Raw genomic sequence first — 16,079 nt, 5'->3', positions numbered from 1 at the left:
TCCGGCTTGCTTACCTTGGACATACCATCAGGAGAGATCGATCACTAGAGAAAGACATCGTGTTTGTTGAAGGAGAGGGCTAGTGAGGGCTAGGGAGACCCTCGGTGAGCTGAACTGGCACAGTGACCGCAATGGGGAACTCAAACACACTGACAATTGTGAGGATGACACAGGACCAGGCAATGTTTCATTCTGTTGCGAGGAATCAGTCAACCCGGTGGCAGCTATCTATCAATTTATCTATCTGTCTGTCTATCTAGTAAAGCCATAAAGGAAAATAAGGAATATGAACCCAAAATTCAGGATGATATTTACCTCTTGTTGGGGCTTTAATGGTCCTGGTGAAGTTCTATGTCTGAAACTGGATGGCAGGAAAAGCTGTGTCATTTATTTTATAATTCATTATAACTTATAAATATAGTGGAATGGAGATGTTCCTTTAAACATGAAATACTTTTTAATTAAAACGTTAGAAAAAAATGCCTGGGAGAAAAAATATTGTCACTATTTGAGAAAAAATATTGGCAATAATATTTATCTCTAGATAGTAAAATTGTGGGTGATTTTCATTTTCTTCTTATTTTTTGGAATTTCCTTTTTTTTTTTTAATTTTACACTGAAAGTGTTACTTTCATTTTATATGTGCCCTTTTTTATATAAAATATTTTAAACATACAGAAAAACACTTAATATGGATCAAACACCCATGTACTCACCACACTGATTTAAAAAATCTTGAGATTTTTCACATTTATCTGATGTTTAAATTTCTTGTTAATAAAGAAAATATGACAAAAAGTTGAAGCTATGCTTGTGGGTCTATTGGATTCACTTCCTGTTCTTTCTTCTCAGAAGTAATATTTCAATTTAGGGTATATTTCTGTGCAGGTTTTTATATTTTTACTGTAAGCATGTATGGTGCAGTGAATTACTTCATATGGCCCTTCTAGCCTTAGTCTTTGTAACTCCCACCAAATGCCTCGGTGAGACTACAGAAATGACGTGCTGTGGCCCAGCAAGGGGAGTGGATAGTGTGATAATAGTGTAAAAAAGGTGCATGGCACCCTTGTGGGTATGGGACTATGCAAATACGGTGTATGGAACCCTAATAAGGGTATTGGTCAGTTTTGCCATTCCATTGGGCTTCAAATAGCCAGCCCAGTGGTGGGAAGAGAGGCTCTCACCACCACCAAGAAAGAAGAGCCAGAAGTAGAGTGTGTCCTTTGGACCTGGGATCCCTCCGCTGAGCAGCTCCTGGAACCAGAAGGTTGAGGGAGAGAAAGAGAGAGAGATGTAACAACAAAGACGCTGAGAAGCAGTGGCAGAAAAATAGGGGCACCAGAGACAGAGCTAGAGATGACCACCTTTGGGCTGAGGCTTAGTGGCAGAATAGGATGCCTCTAGGTACTTAGTGGCAGAGCTAAAAGAGTTTTGTAACACTTGCCCAAGCAGGGCAGAGGCCTGGCCGAAGAGCCAAGGCTAGAGAGAGGCCTGCCTGTGGGCACAGCTGAGAAGAGGCTGTCCTAATGGAAGAACTGTATCCTGAGTATTCCTGAGCCTGAACCATAACCTGTTAACTTCCCTAGTAAACCCCATAAATGTGAGTATGGTCTGTGAGTTCTTTGTGGCATTGCAACAAATTATAGAACCTAGCAGAGAAGTAGAGAGTGCTGTGGGAGGGATGGTTGGTGTCAGAATTGGTAAAAAGGCTGGAGAGAGGCAATATGTCTGACTTCTGCCTCAGAGGAATCAGCCTGGAGCTGTTGATCTCCATTCTTCTTCCCGCTTGCGAAGCTAGACGACGAGGTCAGACGCCCCTGCCATGCCATTTTTACTGGATGCATCCGTAAATGATATCGAGCAATGTTTGTAGAGATTTAAAAAAGTACAGAAACACTCCCATTCTATAAATACTCTCCTGCAACTTTTTTTTTCCCACTCAATAGATGTTTGTGAGATTTATTCACGTTGATACAGCTCATGATTTTAATCGCTATATTGTTATCCACTGTGTGAATAGACCACAATTTACCTTTTCATTGACTTATTAATGGACATTTGGAATTCTTTCCAGTTATTTTTGATACTGAAAGCGATACTGTGATGAATATTCTTATGCCTTTGCCCCTGTGTACACATCCAAAGAGTTCTCTAGGACATAATGCCTAGAAGTGAAGAACTATTCAGACATGAAATACAGACATTTCCATCTTCCCTAAACATTGTCAAATTACTATCCAAAATAGTTGTATCAATTCACATTCCTAACAGGAGTGTATGAGAGGCCGTGTTTCGATACATCCTCATGTATACTTGGCATCATAGGACTTTCTTTTTGTTCCAAACCTGATTATTGTGGAATGGCATTTCATTGTTATCTGAATTAACATTAATTATTTTATAGTCAGAAAAACAAAGGTTAAAGACACAACTAAAAGTAAATGTTGAGGAAAGGAAGAAGCAAAACTACCTCTATTTGCAGATGACATATTACATATATCGAAAATCCCAAAGAATCCACAAGAAAGATTCTAGAGCTAATGGAGGAATTCAGAAAACTTTCAGGGTAATCAAACTATACACAGAAATCGGTTGTGTTTCTATACACCAGCAATGAATAAACTGAAGTGGAAATTGAGAAAACAATTCCATTTACCATAGCATCTAAAAGAATAAAATAACTAGGAATAAATTTAACCAGTGAGGTAGGTGAAAGATCTGTATCCTGAAAACTATAAAATGATCCTGAAAGAAATTAAAGAAGACCTAAGTAAATGGAAAGACATATTAAACGGAAAGATCTACTGTTCTTAAGATGTCAATACTACCCAACGCAATCTACAAATGCAAAGTAATCCCTATCAAAATTCCAAGAGCTTTTTTGCAGAAATGGAGAAGTCGATCCTTATATTCATGTGAAATTGCACGAGGCCCTAATAGCCAAAACAATCTTGAAAAAGAACGAAGTAGGAAGACTCACATTTACCAATTTCAAAAATGTATCACAAAGCTACAATAACCAAAACACTGTGGTCTAGTATAAGGACAGACCTACAGAACAATGAAATAGAATTGAAAATCCAGGAATAAACCCATACATCTATGAGCAATTGATTTTTGACAATCCAGTCAAATGGTAAAGAATAGTCTCTTCAATAAATGATGCTGGGACAATTGGATCTCTCCATGCATAAGAATGAAGTTGGACCTCTACCTCACACCATATGTAAAAATTAACTCGAAGTTGATCTATGACTTAAACATAAGAACTAAAAACTCTTTGAAGAAAACATAGGGGTAAAGCTTCAAGACCTGACTCCATAAGCACAAGCAACAAAAGAAAAAAGAGATAAAATGCACTTTATCAAAATTAAAAAGTTTTGCATAACAAAGAACTTTGTCAAGAAACCGAAGAGACCATCTATGGGATGGGAGAAAATGTTTGGGAACCATATACTTGGCCGTATCCCTCTGAGAAAAATCAGCCAGTGAAAACCTTACGAATAGCAGCAGAACTTTGTCTGATACAGTGTTGGAATATGAGCCTCTCAGGTTGGAAGACATTCAAAATACGACTGGGGAAGAACTGCTTCCTCAAAGTTAAGTCAAACTTAACGACGTGGGTGGAGTCAAGCTTTCGGGACCTTCATTTACTGAGGAGGAATCACTCAAAATGAGAACAAACATTAGTACTTGGAATGTGGAATGTATGAAGTATGAATCTAGGAAAACTGGAAATTGTCAAAAATGAGATGGAATAAACATCCATATCCTAAGCATTAGTGAACCGAAATGGACTGGTTTTGGCCATTTTGAATTGGACAATCATATGGTTTATTATACCGGGAATGACAATCTGAAGAGGAATGACATTGCATTCATCGTCAAAAAGAACATTTCAAGATCTATCCTGAAGTACAACGCTGTCAGTGATAGGATAATATTCATATACCTACAAGGAAGGCCAGTTAATACGACTATTATTCAAATTTAAGCACAAACCACTAGTGCCAAAGATAAAGAAATTGAAGATTTTTACCAACTTCTGCAGTCTGAAAGTGATCAAGATGCACTGATAATTACTGGTGATTGAAATGTGAAAGATGGAAACAAAGAAGGGTCAGTAGTTGGAAACTATGGTGTAGGTGACAGAAATGACACCAGAGAACACATGTTAGAATTTTCTAGGATCAATGAGTTTTTCACTGCAAATAACTTTTTTCAAAAACATAAACGGTGACTATGGACCTCACAGATGGAATAAAGAGCAATCAAACTGACTATATCTGTGAAAAGAGATGATGAAAAATCTCAATATCATCAGTGAGAACAAGGACGGGGCAAACTGCAGAGAAGACCATCAATTGGTCTTATGCAAGTTCAAACTGAAGCTGAAGAAAATTAGAACAAGTCCAAGAGAGCCCTAGCATGACCTTGAGTATATTCCACCTGAATTTAGAAACCATCTCAAAAATAGACTTGATGCATTGAACACTAATGACCGAAGACCAGACAAATTGTCGAAGGACATCATACACGAAGAAAGCAAGAAGTCATCAAAAAGACGGGAAAGAAACGAAAGACCAAAATGAATGGCAGGAGAGACTCTGAAACTTGTTCTTGAATGTCATCGAGTAGCTAAAGCAAATGGAAGAAATAATGAAGTAAAGGAGCTGAACAGAAGTTTTCAAAGGGGAGCTCGAGAAGAAAAAGTAAAGTATTAGAATGAAATGTGCAAAGACCTGAAGTTAAAAAACCAAAAGGGAAGAACATGTTCAGCTTTTCTCAAGCTGAAAAAACTGAAGAAAAAAGTCAAGCCTCTAATTGCAATATTGAAGGATTCTACTGGGAAAATATTGAATGATGCAGAAAGCATCAAAAGAAGATGGAAGGAATACAGAGTCACTGTACCAAAGAGAATTGATGGATACTCAGCCATTTCAGTAGATAGCACATGATCAAGAACCAGTGGTCCTGAAGGAAGAAGTCCAAGCTGCACTTGAAGGCACTGGCCAAAAACAAGGCTCCAGGTATTGACGGAATACCAATTGAGATGTTTCAACAAATAGATACAACGTTGGAAGGGCTCACTCATCTAAGACAAGAAATTTGGAAGACAACTATCTGGACAACCAACTGGAAAAGGCTCGTATTTATGCTTATTCCAGAGAAAGGTGATCCAACAGAATGCAGAAATTATTGAACAATATCATTAATATCACACACAAGTAAAATTTTGCTGAGGATCATTCAAACGTGGTCACAGCAGTACATCGACAGGGAACTGCCAGAAATTTAAGCTGGATTCAGAGGAGGATGTGGAACAAGGGCTATCATTGCTGATGTCAGATGCATCCTGAAAACAGAATACCAGAAAGATGTTTGCCTGTGTTTTACTATGTAAAGGCATTCGACTGTGTGGATCACAACAAATTATGGATAACATTGCAAAGAATGGAAATTCCAGAATACTTAATTGTGCTCATGACGAACCAGTACATAGATCAAGAGGAAGTCGTTCGAACAAAACAAGGAGATATTGCATTGTTTAAAGTCAGGAAAGGTTATGCATCAGGGTTGTATCCTTTCACCATACATATTCGATCCGTGTGCTGAGCAAATAATCCAAGAAGCTGGACTATATGAAGAAGTATGTGGCATTGGAATTGGAGGAAGACTCATTAACAACCTGAGTTATGCAGATGACACAACCTTTCTTGCTGAAAGTAAAGAGGACTTGAAACACACATTGATGGTCAAAGACTACAGCCATCAGTACGGATTATACCTTAACATAAAGAAAACAAAAATCCTCACAACTGGATCAATAAGCAACATCAAGATAAACGGAGAAAATATTGAAGTTGTCAAGGATTTCATTTTACTTGGACCCACAATCAATGGTGGAAGCAGCAATCAAGAAATCATATGATGCATTTCACTGGGCAAATCTGCTGCAAAAGACCTTTTTAAAATGTTAAAAAGCAAAGATGTCACTTTGAGGACTAAGGTGCACCTGATTCAAGCCATAGTGTTTTCAATTGCGTCATATGCATGGGAAAGCTGGATAGTTGCTGGTGGGAATATAATATGGTGTAGCCACTGTGGAGAACAGTTTAGAGGTTCCTCAAAAAGTTAAACATAGAATTCCCATATGATCCAGCAATTCCACTCCTGTATATTTTCCAAAAGTATTGAAAGCAAGCATACAGATACATGCACACCAATGTTCATTGCATTATTCACAATAGCCAAAATGTAGAAACAACCCAAGTATCCGTCAATAGATGAACAGATAGACAAATTGCAGTATATCCATACAATGGAATATTATTCAGCCATAAAGAACTTCATTAAGTTCTGGTACATGCTACCACATGGATGAACCTGGAAAACATTATGCCGAGTGAAAGAAGTCAGACACAAAATGTCGCATATTGCATGATTCCGTTTATATGAATACTCTGAATAAGCGAAAAGTTTATTAGGAGTTACCATGGGCTATGGGGTAAGGAGCCCTGGTGGCATAATGAATTAAGCACTTAGCTGCTAAATGAAAGGTTGGTGGTTTAACTCACCCACTGGCACCATGGAAAAAAGGCCTGGAGATCTGCTTCCATAAAGATTATAGCCTAGAAAACCCTATGGGGCAGTTCTACTTTGTCACATGGGATCACTATGAGTCAAAATTTGACTCGATGGCACACAACAACAAAAACAACAACAACATGGGGCAAGGGAAGGAAAGTACAGGATTACTGCTTTAAGCAGTATAGGGTTTCTGTTTGGGGTGATGGAAAATTTGTATAAATGGATAAAGGTGGTAGCTACACAACATAATGAATGTAATTAACGTCACTGAAGTGTACACTTACAAATGGTTAAAATTGCAAATTTTATGCTAGATATATTTTGCCACAATAAAACTTTTACTAGTAAACAACAGGATTAAAAAACCAGTTGACAGTCTCAGTTGGACAGTGAGACAGACTCATGCGATGACGGTGGGTGCAGGTGCTTTGCGAACAAAGAGGAAAGGTACCTAACCCAGGTAGAGATGGGTATGGACAGAGGTGGTAGAAGCTTCTAGGTAGAGATGACAACTAACTTGTGTCCTAAAGGGAGCGTGGGGTCCCCAGGGGCAGGGGGTCTCTCCTGGAAGTGGACCAGGCATGTGGAATGGTCAGGACCTCCCTATGCCTGCAAGGAAGACATTAGATGTGTAGTTCAAAGTCATGGCATCAAGATCAGGACGCACGTGTGTCTGTCTACGGTAAGAGAGAAGCACGTTATTGGTCTCTACTCACCTAGAGCAAAAGAGAAAGAAGGAAACCAAAGATTCAATGAAGAAACTAGTCTACTGGACAAATAGTTACACGAATCACAGCCTCATCTACCCAGAGCAGAATAGTTCTAGTTAGATGGTGTCCTGCTACCACTACCAACCATTCTAATCAGGACCACAATGGATGGACCCTGATAGTATGGGAGAAAAATATGGAACAGAACCTCATATTATTAAAAAATCTAGACCTATAGGACGGGTTGAGACTGGAGGACTCCCGAGACTATTGCCCTGAGATATTCTTTAAACCTTGAATTGAAACTAGCCCCTGAGGTCATCTTTTAGCTAAATAACAGATTGGCTCACAAAATAAGGAATATCACTGGGAATACTTTGCCACTTCAATAAACATCTATATGAGACCAAACAGTCAAGAATTTCTTTAAAATAAAGATGAGAATGTAAGGGGGCAGGGAAACTAGAGCACTGGAAATGGAACAACCAGAATGGAAATAACGAGAATGTGCACGCTGAGGAACAGTTTTTAATTCTCCTGGAATCCAGATTTCTGAGATCCACGGAGTTGGGGTGACCCACTCAGGCTATTTGGCCTTAGGTGTCCTTTTGAACCTTGAGCGCTGAAGAAACTGGTTTCTAAACAGTCTCCTTTGAGTCAAACAATGGTCTAGATAAACGATTTAAGACCATTTTGGTTTGGGCATTGTGCTCTTTTGAAGAATTCAGTCAGTTTTGGGAAACAGGCTCCAAAGGAAAGACTGGAAGCTATGTTTTAGGGTAACTCAGTAATTTATTGTTCTCCTAGACAATGCTGTATGAAATCCTTCCTGACCACAAACAGGTTATCTGTTCTGTTCTGGCCCCTTTCTATGGCAGTGCCCATAAGATTCGGTATAAAAATTTTGGAAGTTCTTCTCTTCTTTGGAACATTTTTGACTCTCAAGTTGAAATGTTACTCCAATTTGCAAATCGTATATTAAATAAACTTCAATTAATTTCTATTATTGGTGTAATATGATTTTCATTTTAACAATGCATTGTGAAGAATGTAACCAACGTCACTGAACAATATGTATAGAAATTGTTGAATGGGAACCTAAACTGCTGTGTAAACTTTCATCAAAAACACAATTAAAAATATTATTTAAAAAAAAAGAGAGAAAAAGAAGCACTCTAAGTGAAGTATACATTCCTCTCACACCTTTCCCCTTGAGTCCCACCAATTTTTACAGGCCCAGGAAGCTGCAGCCACAGCACAAAAGACAATACAACAAGACCCTGCTGGAAGTATCTACAGAGTTAGCAGTGGGAGCCAGGGGCTCCAAGGCCCCCTTGCTCAGCCAAGCTGGGGAAACCCTGATTCTTCACACAGCCCTCTTGGGCTCCCGTAACTGCAAGCAACGGTTCAGAATTTTACATTCTGTGTCTCTAGAACGTTCCTGTTTCACAGCATGCTGGGATGTCCCCTGGGTAATCGGATATTGAGCCCTGCTTGTTCCAGATGAGGCTGCAGCCTGGGCAGGGGGTCAGGGGCAGGCCCTGCTTGAGTGTGGCTCCAGTGTCTCCAACCACACTGCTGGCTAGAGACACTTTTCCTGCAAACCCTCTGCTCCCCTGGGGTCTCCAGTTCATGGCTCTGAGCCTGAGACATGAATTGCAAATACTCTGCGGTGAGAGCAGCATCTGAAATGCATACCTCAACAACACCTTCTGTAGCTGCTCATTTGTGGTTTTAGTAGCAAGAACCTGCAATTCCAAAGGTCACCTAATTCGGGAATACTATAATCATAGCAGGAGTCCTTGGGTGGTGCAAACAGTTAAGTGCTCCACTACTAACCTAAAGGTCGGTGGTTCAAACCCACCCAGAAGCATCTCGGAAGACAGGTCTGGTGATCTACTTCAGAAAGGTTACAGCCTTGAAAACATTATGGAGTAGGTGTACTCTGCACACACGGGCTCACCATGAGTTGGAATCGACCTGAAGGCAACTAACAATGACAACAGCCTACAGGAAGAAATCCCTGGGTGGTACAAACACTGCACTTAGAAAGGTTGAAGGTTCAAGGCCATCCAGAGGTGCCTTGAAAGAAAGGTCTGGCAATCGATCTGAGAAATCAGCCACTGAAAACCCTATGGAGCACAGGTCTACTCTGCACACACGGGGTCACCATGAGTCGGAGTCGACTCGACTGCAGCTAACAACAACAACGACACAGTCTTAACAAAAGACTTGTAGGTAGCAACTCCAGGGAATCAGACAAGAAACGGTCAAAATAATAAAAATGTGGTCATGATCTTCTCGTGTAGAGTACTTAGAAAGGCTCTAGACTGTCTTCATGAAGCAAGCACTCAATAAATTGCTTTCCACCCACTCTTCTCTTGACACCAGAGTCATTATCTAAATGCAGATCTGACCCTGTCACTCTCCTGCTCATTATCCTTGGATGGCTCCCCAGTGCCCTTAGAGAAGGCTCCCAAATCTTTTTTTATTAATGAAGTGAAACCCTTTCTCCAAACAAAACCTGAGAATCCCAACATCCAAAGCAAGTAAAAGTGGTATCTTTTACCACATATTTGTAAGCTCAGATATATTATCTCACTCTAAATCACCTAGAACACAAGCTAACCAATTTGGGGTCTCCTGTGAGTTTTTTGTGAGTTAACCAAAACACCAAACCAGTTGTGGTTGAGTCAAGCCCCCCTCATGGTAACCCCAGGTGTGCAGAGTAGAGCTGTGCTCCATAGGGTTTTCAGCGGCTAATTTTTTGGAAGTAGATGGCCAGTTCCTTCTTCCAAGGCTTTCTGGGCAAGTTTGAACCGTCAACCTTTTGGTTAGTAGTCAAGAATCTAACTGTTTGTACCACCCAGGGATTCCTTCCTGTAGGCTGGTGTTGTTAAACCAAAAAAAAAAAAACCAAACCCATTTCCTTCGAGTCCATTCCCACTCAGCGACCCTATAGGACAGAGTAGAACTGCCCCATAGAGTTTCCAAGGAGCACCTGGTGGATTTGAACTGCCAACCTTTTGGTTAGCAGCCATAGCACTTAACCACTGTGTCACCAGGGTTTCCGTTATTGTTGTTAGTTGCCCTCAAATGAATTCCAACTCATAGCAACGCCATGTTTGCAGACGCAACTACTCCATAGGGTTTTCAAGGCAGTGACCTTTCAGAAGCAGATCACCAGGCCTTTCTTCTGAGACACTGCTGGATGGGTTTGAATCCCCAACCTTTAGCTAGCAGTCCAGCATCTAACCATTTGGGCCACCTAGGACTCTGTCCTGTGGGTTACCAAACCAAAACCAAACCCACTGCCATCGAGTCGATTCTGACTCATAGTGACTCCATAGGACAGAGTAGAAGTGTCCCATAGGGTTTCCAAGGAGCAGCTAGTGGATTCGAGCTGCCGACCTTTTGGTTAGCAGCCAAGCTCTTCACTGTACCACCAGGGCTCCTCCTGTGAGTTTAAAAAAAAAAAAAAAACCCGTTGCTGTCGAGTTGATCCCAACTCATAGCGACCCTATAGGACAGAGAAGAACTGCCCCACAGAGTTTCCAAGGAGTGCCTGGCGAATTTGAATGGCCAACCTTTTGGTTAGCAGCCATAGAACTTAACCAGTATGCCACCAAGATTTCCTCCTGTGGGTTAGGATTGGGTAAATACCATATTTGAGAGCTGACCCAGGTCTGAGCAATATTCATGCTGATCTCCTTCCCTATAAATGCCCATTTTGACAAGTCTGGGCCCACAGACCACATTCTCCACTGCCAAGTGGGTCATACCCTGGCCTGGTCACATCCGGTCCTTATCTGTTCACTCTCTCACTGGCAAACGACGTTCTGTTTTGGACAAGTGGACACCCTTCTTCCCTCTTCACAGAGGGCAGCTATTTACCTTTAAGATCCAGCTCAAAAGGAGCCTCCCATCCTATGCAATGCCCCCAGCCCCAGAAGGAACTGGTTCCGGGGCATTTAATGGTGTCACCATTATATCACATATCACACTAAATCGTCACTTGTGACATCTCCCTTATGATCCCGAGGGTGGGCATATCTTACACATTTCTTGGTTCCCACTACATACCCAATGCCTGGCACCAGCAAGTCCTTAGTTTGTTTTGGTGAATGGGTGAATAAAGATGATTTTTTAAAGTTTGCTGCCTCTGTGGAACTGCGAAAAATTAAGGCTTTTTATCAACTATTATTAGAGTTGTTTCTCTATATGAAAAGTTAAAAGTAAACAAATTCCTTGGGACCTAAGGCATACAATTCACTTCAGCAACTTCTTAACAGGATTAGGTCCATGCCCTATAGCAAAAGAAAGATGTTCCCAGGACCTCAGGACCAAAGCCCAGGTCTATGTCTTTGATGAAAAACTAGCCTTTTGCTTCCAAACACACATCAAAGTGGTCTGGTTATTTCAGAGTTGAATGGAAGGTCAATTACAAATGGTATTTCTATAAACCATGAACAAATGGAAAAAAATTCTGGGTTAACAAAATGTAAGTTCTATTCCCCATAAAACCTTGGCGCCAAGCTGACAAAACAGCAGAGAGGCCCACAATCATCCCAACTCAGAAAATGCTAGGCTGCTGCAGACGCGATTTCTCTTACTTCTTAATCATCTAGTAAAAACAGAAGAATCCACCTAATTGTTATTTCTCTCCGAGCGATGATCTCTTTCATCGCTGCCACTCCCTTACCCAGAATGATGCCGTTGGGTTCCTCTGGGGGCTGCCACACGATTCGTACTGATGTTAATCTCACTTCTGGGAAGACGAGTCTCACCGGCGGGCCTGGGGCTGATGGAAAAAAAAAAAATCATCCTAGTGATTCAAATACCATTTCAGTGTTACGTGTGCACATGACAAGTTACAGAGGATGTTGTAAGCTAGTCTAGCTATACCATCTATCTCTCATCTACCGTCCCAACTACCATCCCATATACCATAGCACCTACTTACCATCTACCATCTACTACACTGTATACCATACTGCCTACCTACTATCGCCTAGTTAACTACCACCTACCATCCTATCTACCATACCACCCACCTTCCACCTACCATCTATCCACCACCTGCCTACCATCTACTCTACCTTCTGCCTACCATAGCCTAGCTAACTACCATTTACCATACCACCTGCCATCTACATACCATCTACCATCTATTATATTACACCATAGTCTAGCTACCTACCATCTACCATCACACCTACTTTTATCATCTACCATGTACTATACTATATACCATGCTACCTACCTACCATCTACCATACCTTCTACTCACCACCTACCTCTTTTCTACCATACCATCTACTTACCATAGCCTAGCTAACTACCATCTACCATACCACCTACCTATCATCCACTGTCTACCATACCATATACCATGCCACCTACCTACCACAGCTTAGCTACCTACCACTTATGATAGTCTTTATTGTTAAAACACTCTAAGTTTGGGGCAATTAGCTTTTGGAATCTAACTGGCTCTGTGTGGCTCCCTAATGAGTTTGAGAATCGTCTTATTTTGAAACCTGCCTCTATGCTTTCCAAGTAACAAAAGCTGTGCTCAGAAACTATGCAGGAAACAGTATAAGGGGGAAATAGCATGAAACTAGTACACCATCACCATCACCCACTGCCGTCGAGCCGATTCTGACTCATAGCGACAGTACAGAACAGAGTAGAACTGCCCCATTGAGTTTCCAAGGAGCGCCTGGCGGATCAGAACTGCCGACCTCTTGATTAGCAGCTTCACCACTCTGCCACCAGGGTTTCCTGAAACTAGTATACCAGTCACAAAATGACTCTATACACAGACTGTTTGCCAAGTTGAAGGTAAAGATTTCACCAATCTGAGCTCAGATTCTTTTACTGGGTTTGACGTCTGCAAAGTAGATGTTGGAGAAGAAGGCTTTGAAGTTCCTCCTTCTAAATGGAGGTCACAATTATTGAAAAAAGACCATTTTTATACTCAATGGCTTTTCTCTTATGTATACCACCCCTTTCCTGCACTGTCATAGAAAATTAAGAGTTGATAAACATATGCATGTAATTCTTCTGTGTGATACAGGTCCACCAATCATTTCAAAAGCAGTCATATATTCTGGAGCCATTCAATAATAGGGTCATAGCCCTTGAACAATATATTTACTCAAATGATTAGTCAAATAAGTTGGGTGGCCAGTGTCAGAATTTCTTGTCGGAACTTAATAGCTGATTGATTACCAGGTAAGAGGCAGTGACCAATGACCGATCAATACAAAATAAAATCATGTGTTAAAGTTATTAGAGGGCTGTTGAAATCTGCCTCTAGCTATTATGCTGAGAACAGTATTTTAAACTTCAAATGTGTGGTGACACCGCTGTTGTTGTTAGGTGCCCTTGAGTCAATTCCAACCCATAGCGACCCCATGCACAACAGAACAAAACACTGCCCGGTCCTGCACCATTCTCACAATTGTTGCTATGTTTGAGACCGTTGTTGTAGCCACTGTGTCAATCCATCTTGTTGAGGGTCTTCCTCTTTTTCACTGACCCTCTATGTTACCAAGCATGATGTCTTTCTGCAAGGACTGATCCTTCCTGATAATATGTCCAAAGTATGGGAGACGAAGTCTTGCCAACCTCACTTGTAAGGAGCATTCTGGCTATACATCTTCCAAGACAGCTTTGTTCATTCTGCTGGGAGTCCATGGTGTATTCAATATTCTTTACCAACACCATAATTCAAAGGCATCAATTCTTTGGTCTTCCTTATTCATTATCCATCTTCTGCATGCATATGAGGTGACTGAAAATAATATGGCGTGAGCCAGGTGCACCTTAGTCCCCAAAGTGACATCTTTGCTTTTGAACACTTTAAAGAGGTCTTTTGCAGCAGATTTGTCCAACACAATGTGTTATATAATTTCTCGACTGCTGCTTTCATGGGCATTGATCGTGGATCCAAGTAAAACGAAATCCTTCACAACTTCAATCTTTTCTCCATTTATCACAATGTTGCCTATTGGTTCATTGTGAGGATTTTCATTTTCTTTATGTTGAGGTGTAATCCATACTGAAGGCTGTGGTCTTTGATCTTCATTAATAAGTGCTTCAAGTCCTCTTCACCTTCAGTAAGCAACGCTGTGTTATCTGCATATTGCAGGTTGTTAATGAATGTTCTCTAATCCTGAGGCCCCATTCTTCTTCATATAGTCCAGCTTCTTGGATTGTTTGCTCAGCATACAGATGGAACAAATTACGGTGAAAGGATACAACCTCGATGCACACCTTTCCTGATTTTAAACCAGGCAGTATCCCTTTGTCCTGTTCGAACAACTGCCTTTTGGTCTATGTACAGGTTCTGCACGGGCACAAGTGTCCTGGAACTCCCATTCTTCGCAATGTTATCCGTAATTTGTTATGATCCACACAGTCAAATCCCTTTGCATAGTCCATAAAACACAGGCAAACATCTTTCTGGTATTCTGTGCTTTCGGCCAAGATCTATCTGACATCAGCAATGATATTTCTCATTCCACATCCTCTTCTGAATCCAGCTTGAGTTCTGGCAGTTCCCTGTCAATGTACTGCTGCAACTGCTTTTGAATAATCTTTAGTAAAATTTTACTTGCGTGTGATAGTAATGATATTGTTCAATAATTTCTGCATTCTGTTGGATGACCTTTCTTTGGAATGGGCAGAAATATGAATCTCTTCCAGTCAGTTGGCCAGGTAGCTGTCTTCCAAATTTCTTGGCATAGATGACTGAGGACTTGCAACACTGCATCTGTTTCTTGAAACATCTCAGTTGGTATTTGACACCACTGCTTGGGTAGAATAAAGGCAAGAAGGAGAAGCCAGGCTCAGGAGCCAGGCCCAGTTCACGAATACACAGACTCTAAAGTCAGGCTTCCTAGGCACCTCCTTATTACCAAGTCCGATGATTTGAATTACACTGAAATGAGGGGGAGGAAAAGTATGTTTATATAAGGACTGTGAGAAAAGGAAAAAAAAAAAAAAAAAAAACATTCTGTGCCTTGTCAGCATAGGCTTTAGGAAGATACCGTCATACTAAGCCTAGTTTTGAGGAACATCTTTAAAAATGTCCCCTTTTACGTGTCATTTGTGAACCACATGTTATAGCTTCAGACAGTTTTGCAACGGTACAACCTACATGGCCTATTTCCCCGCTCAGGAGTGCCTGTATCCCCAAGGGTCTGAGTTAGAGGGAGGGCTAACCCCATGGTTTGCAAGATCACTGCCCTCATCTGAACTCAGTGGCACACAACAGCAACAAGTGAGGCCCAAAGGAGCCCTAACAGAGCAACAGTTAACCGTGCAACTGCTAACTGCAAGGTTGGTGATTCGAAGCCAATAGTGGCTCTGCAGAAGAAAGACCTGGCAATCTGCTTCTGTAAAGATTACAGCCAGGAAAACCCTATGGGGCAGGTCTACTTTGTCACACGGGGTTGCTATGAGACAGAATCGACTTAATGGCACACAACAAAAACAACAAGCAAGCCCAGCTGTGGGGTGACCCCAGAGCAAAATGGAGAAAGCAGAGTTCTAACTCAGCAGTGAGAGTGTGTCTGGGGACGAATGTCATTACTTCAGGGAAGACGCCTAAGAAAACCTGCAGTTGCTTCACTGGCCAGAAGCTTTAGACCCACAATCAGCTGCTGCGGAGTCGACCCCAACTCACGGCAACCCCACGTGTGTCAGAGCTGAGGGGTGCTCCACAGAGTTTTCAGTGACTGATTGTCCAGAAGCAGATCACCAGGGCGT

General features: G+C 41.2%; 1 protein-coding gene across 1 annotated transcript in view; it reads right to left on the bottom strand.

Moving 5' to 3' along the window:
- Window positions 1–16,079, bottom strand: part of SDK1 (sidekick cell adhesion molecule 1) — a 363,835-nt gene that overhangs the window by 121,433 nt on the left and 226,323 nt on the right. The window contains exon 23 of the mRNA XM_064295981.1: window positions 12,004–12,102. Within this exon, the coding sequence (XP_064152051.1) occupies window positions 12,004–12,102 (99 nt within the window). The remainder of the gene's footprint in view (window positions 1–12,003; window positions 12,103–16,079) is intronic.

Source organism: Loxodonta africana, chromosome 12, assembly GCF_030014295.1.
Source record: "Loxodonta africana isolate mLoxAfr1 chromosome 12, mLoxAfr1.hap2, whole genome shotgun sequence".
NCBI classification, from domain to species: Eukaryota; Metazoa; Chordata; class Mammalia; order Proboscidea; family Elephantidae; genus Loxodonta; species Loxodonta africana.
Note: the sequence above shows the minus strand (reverse complement) of the source record. Positions and strands in the feature narration are given on the sequence as shown.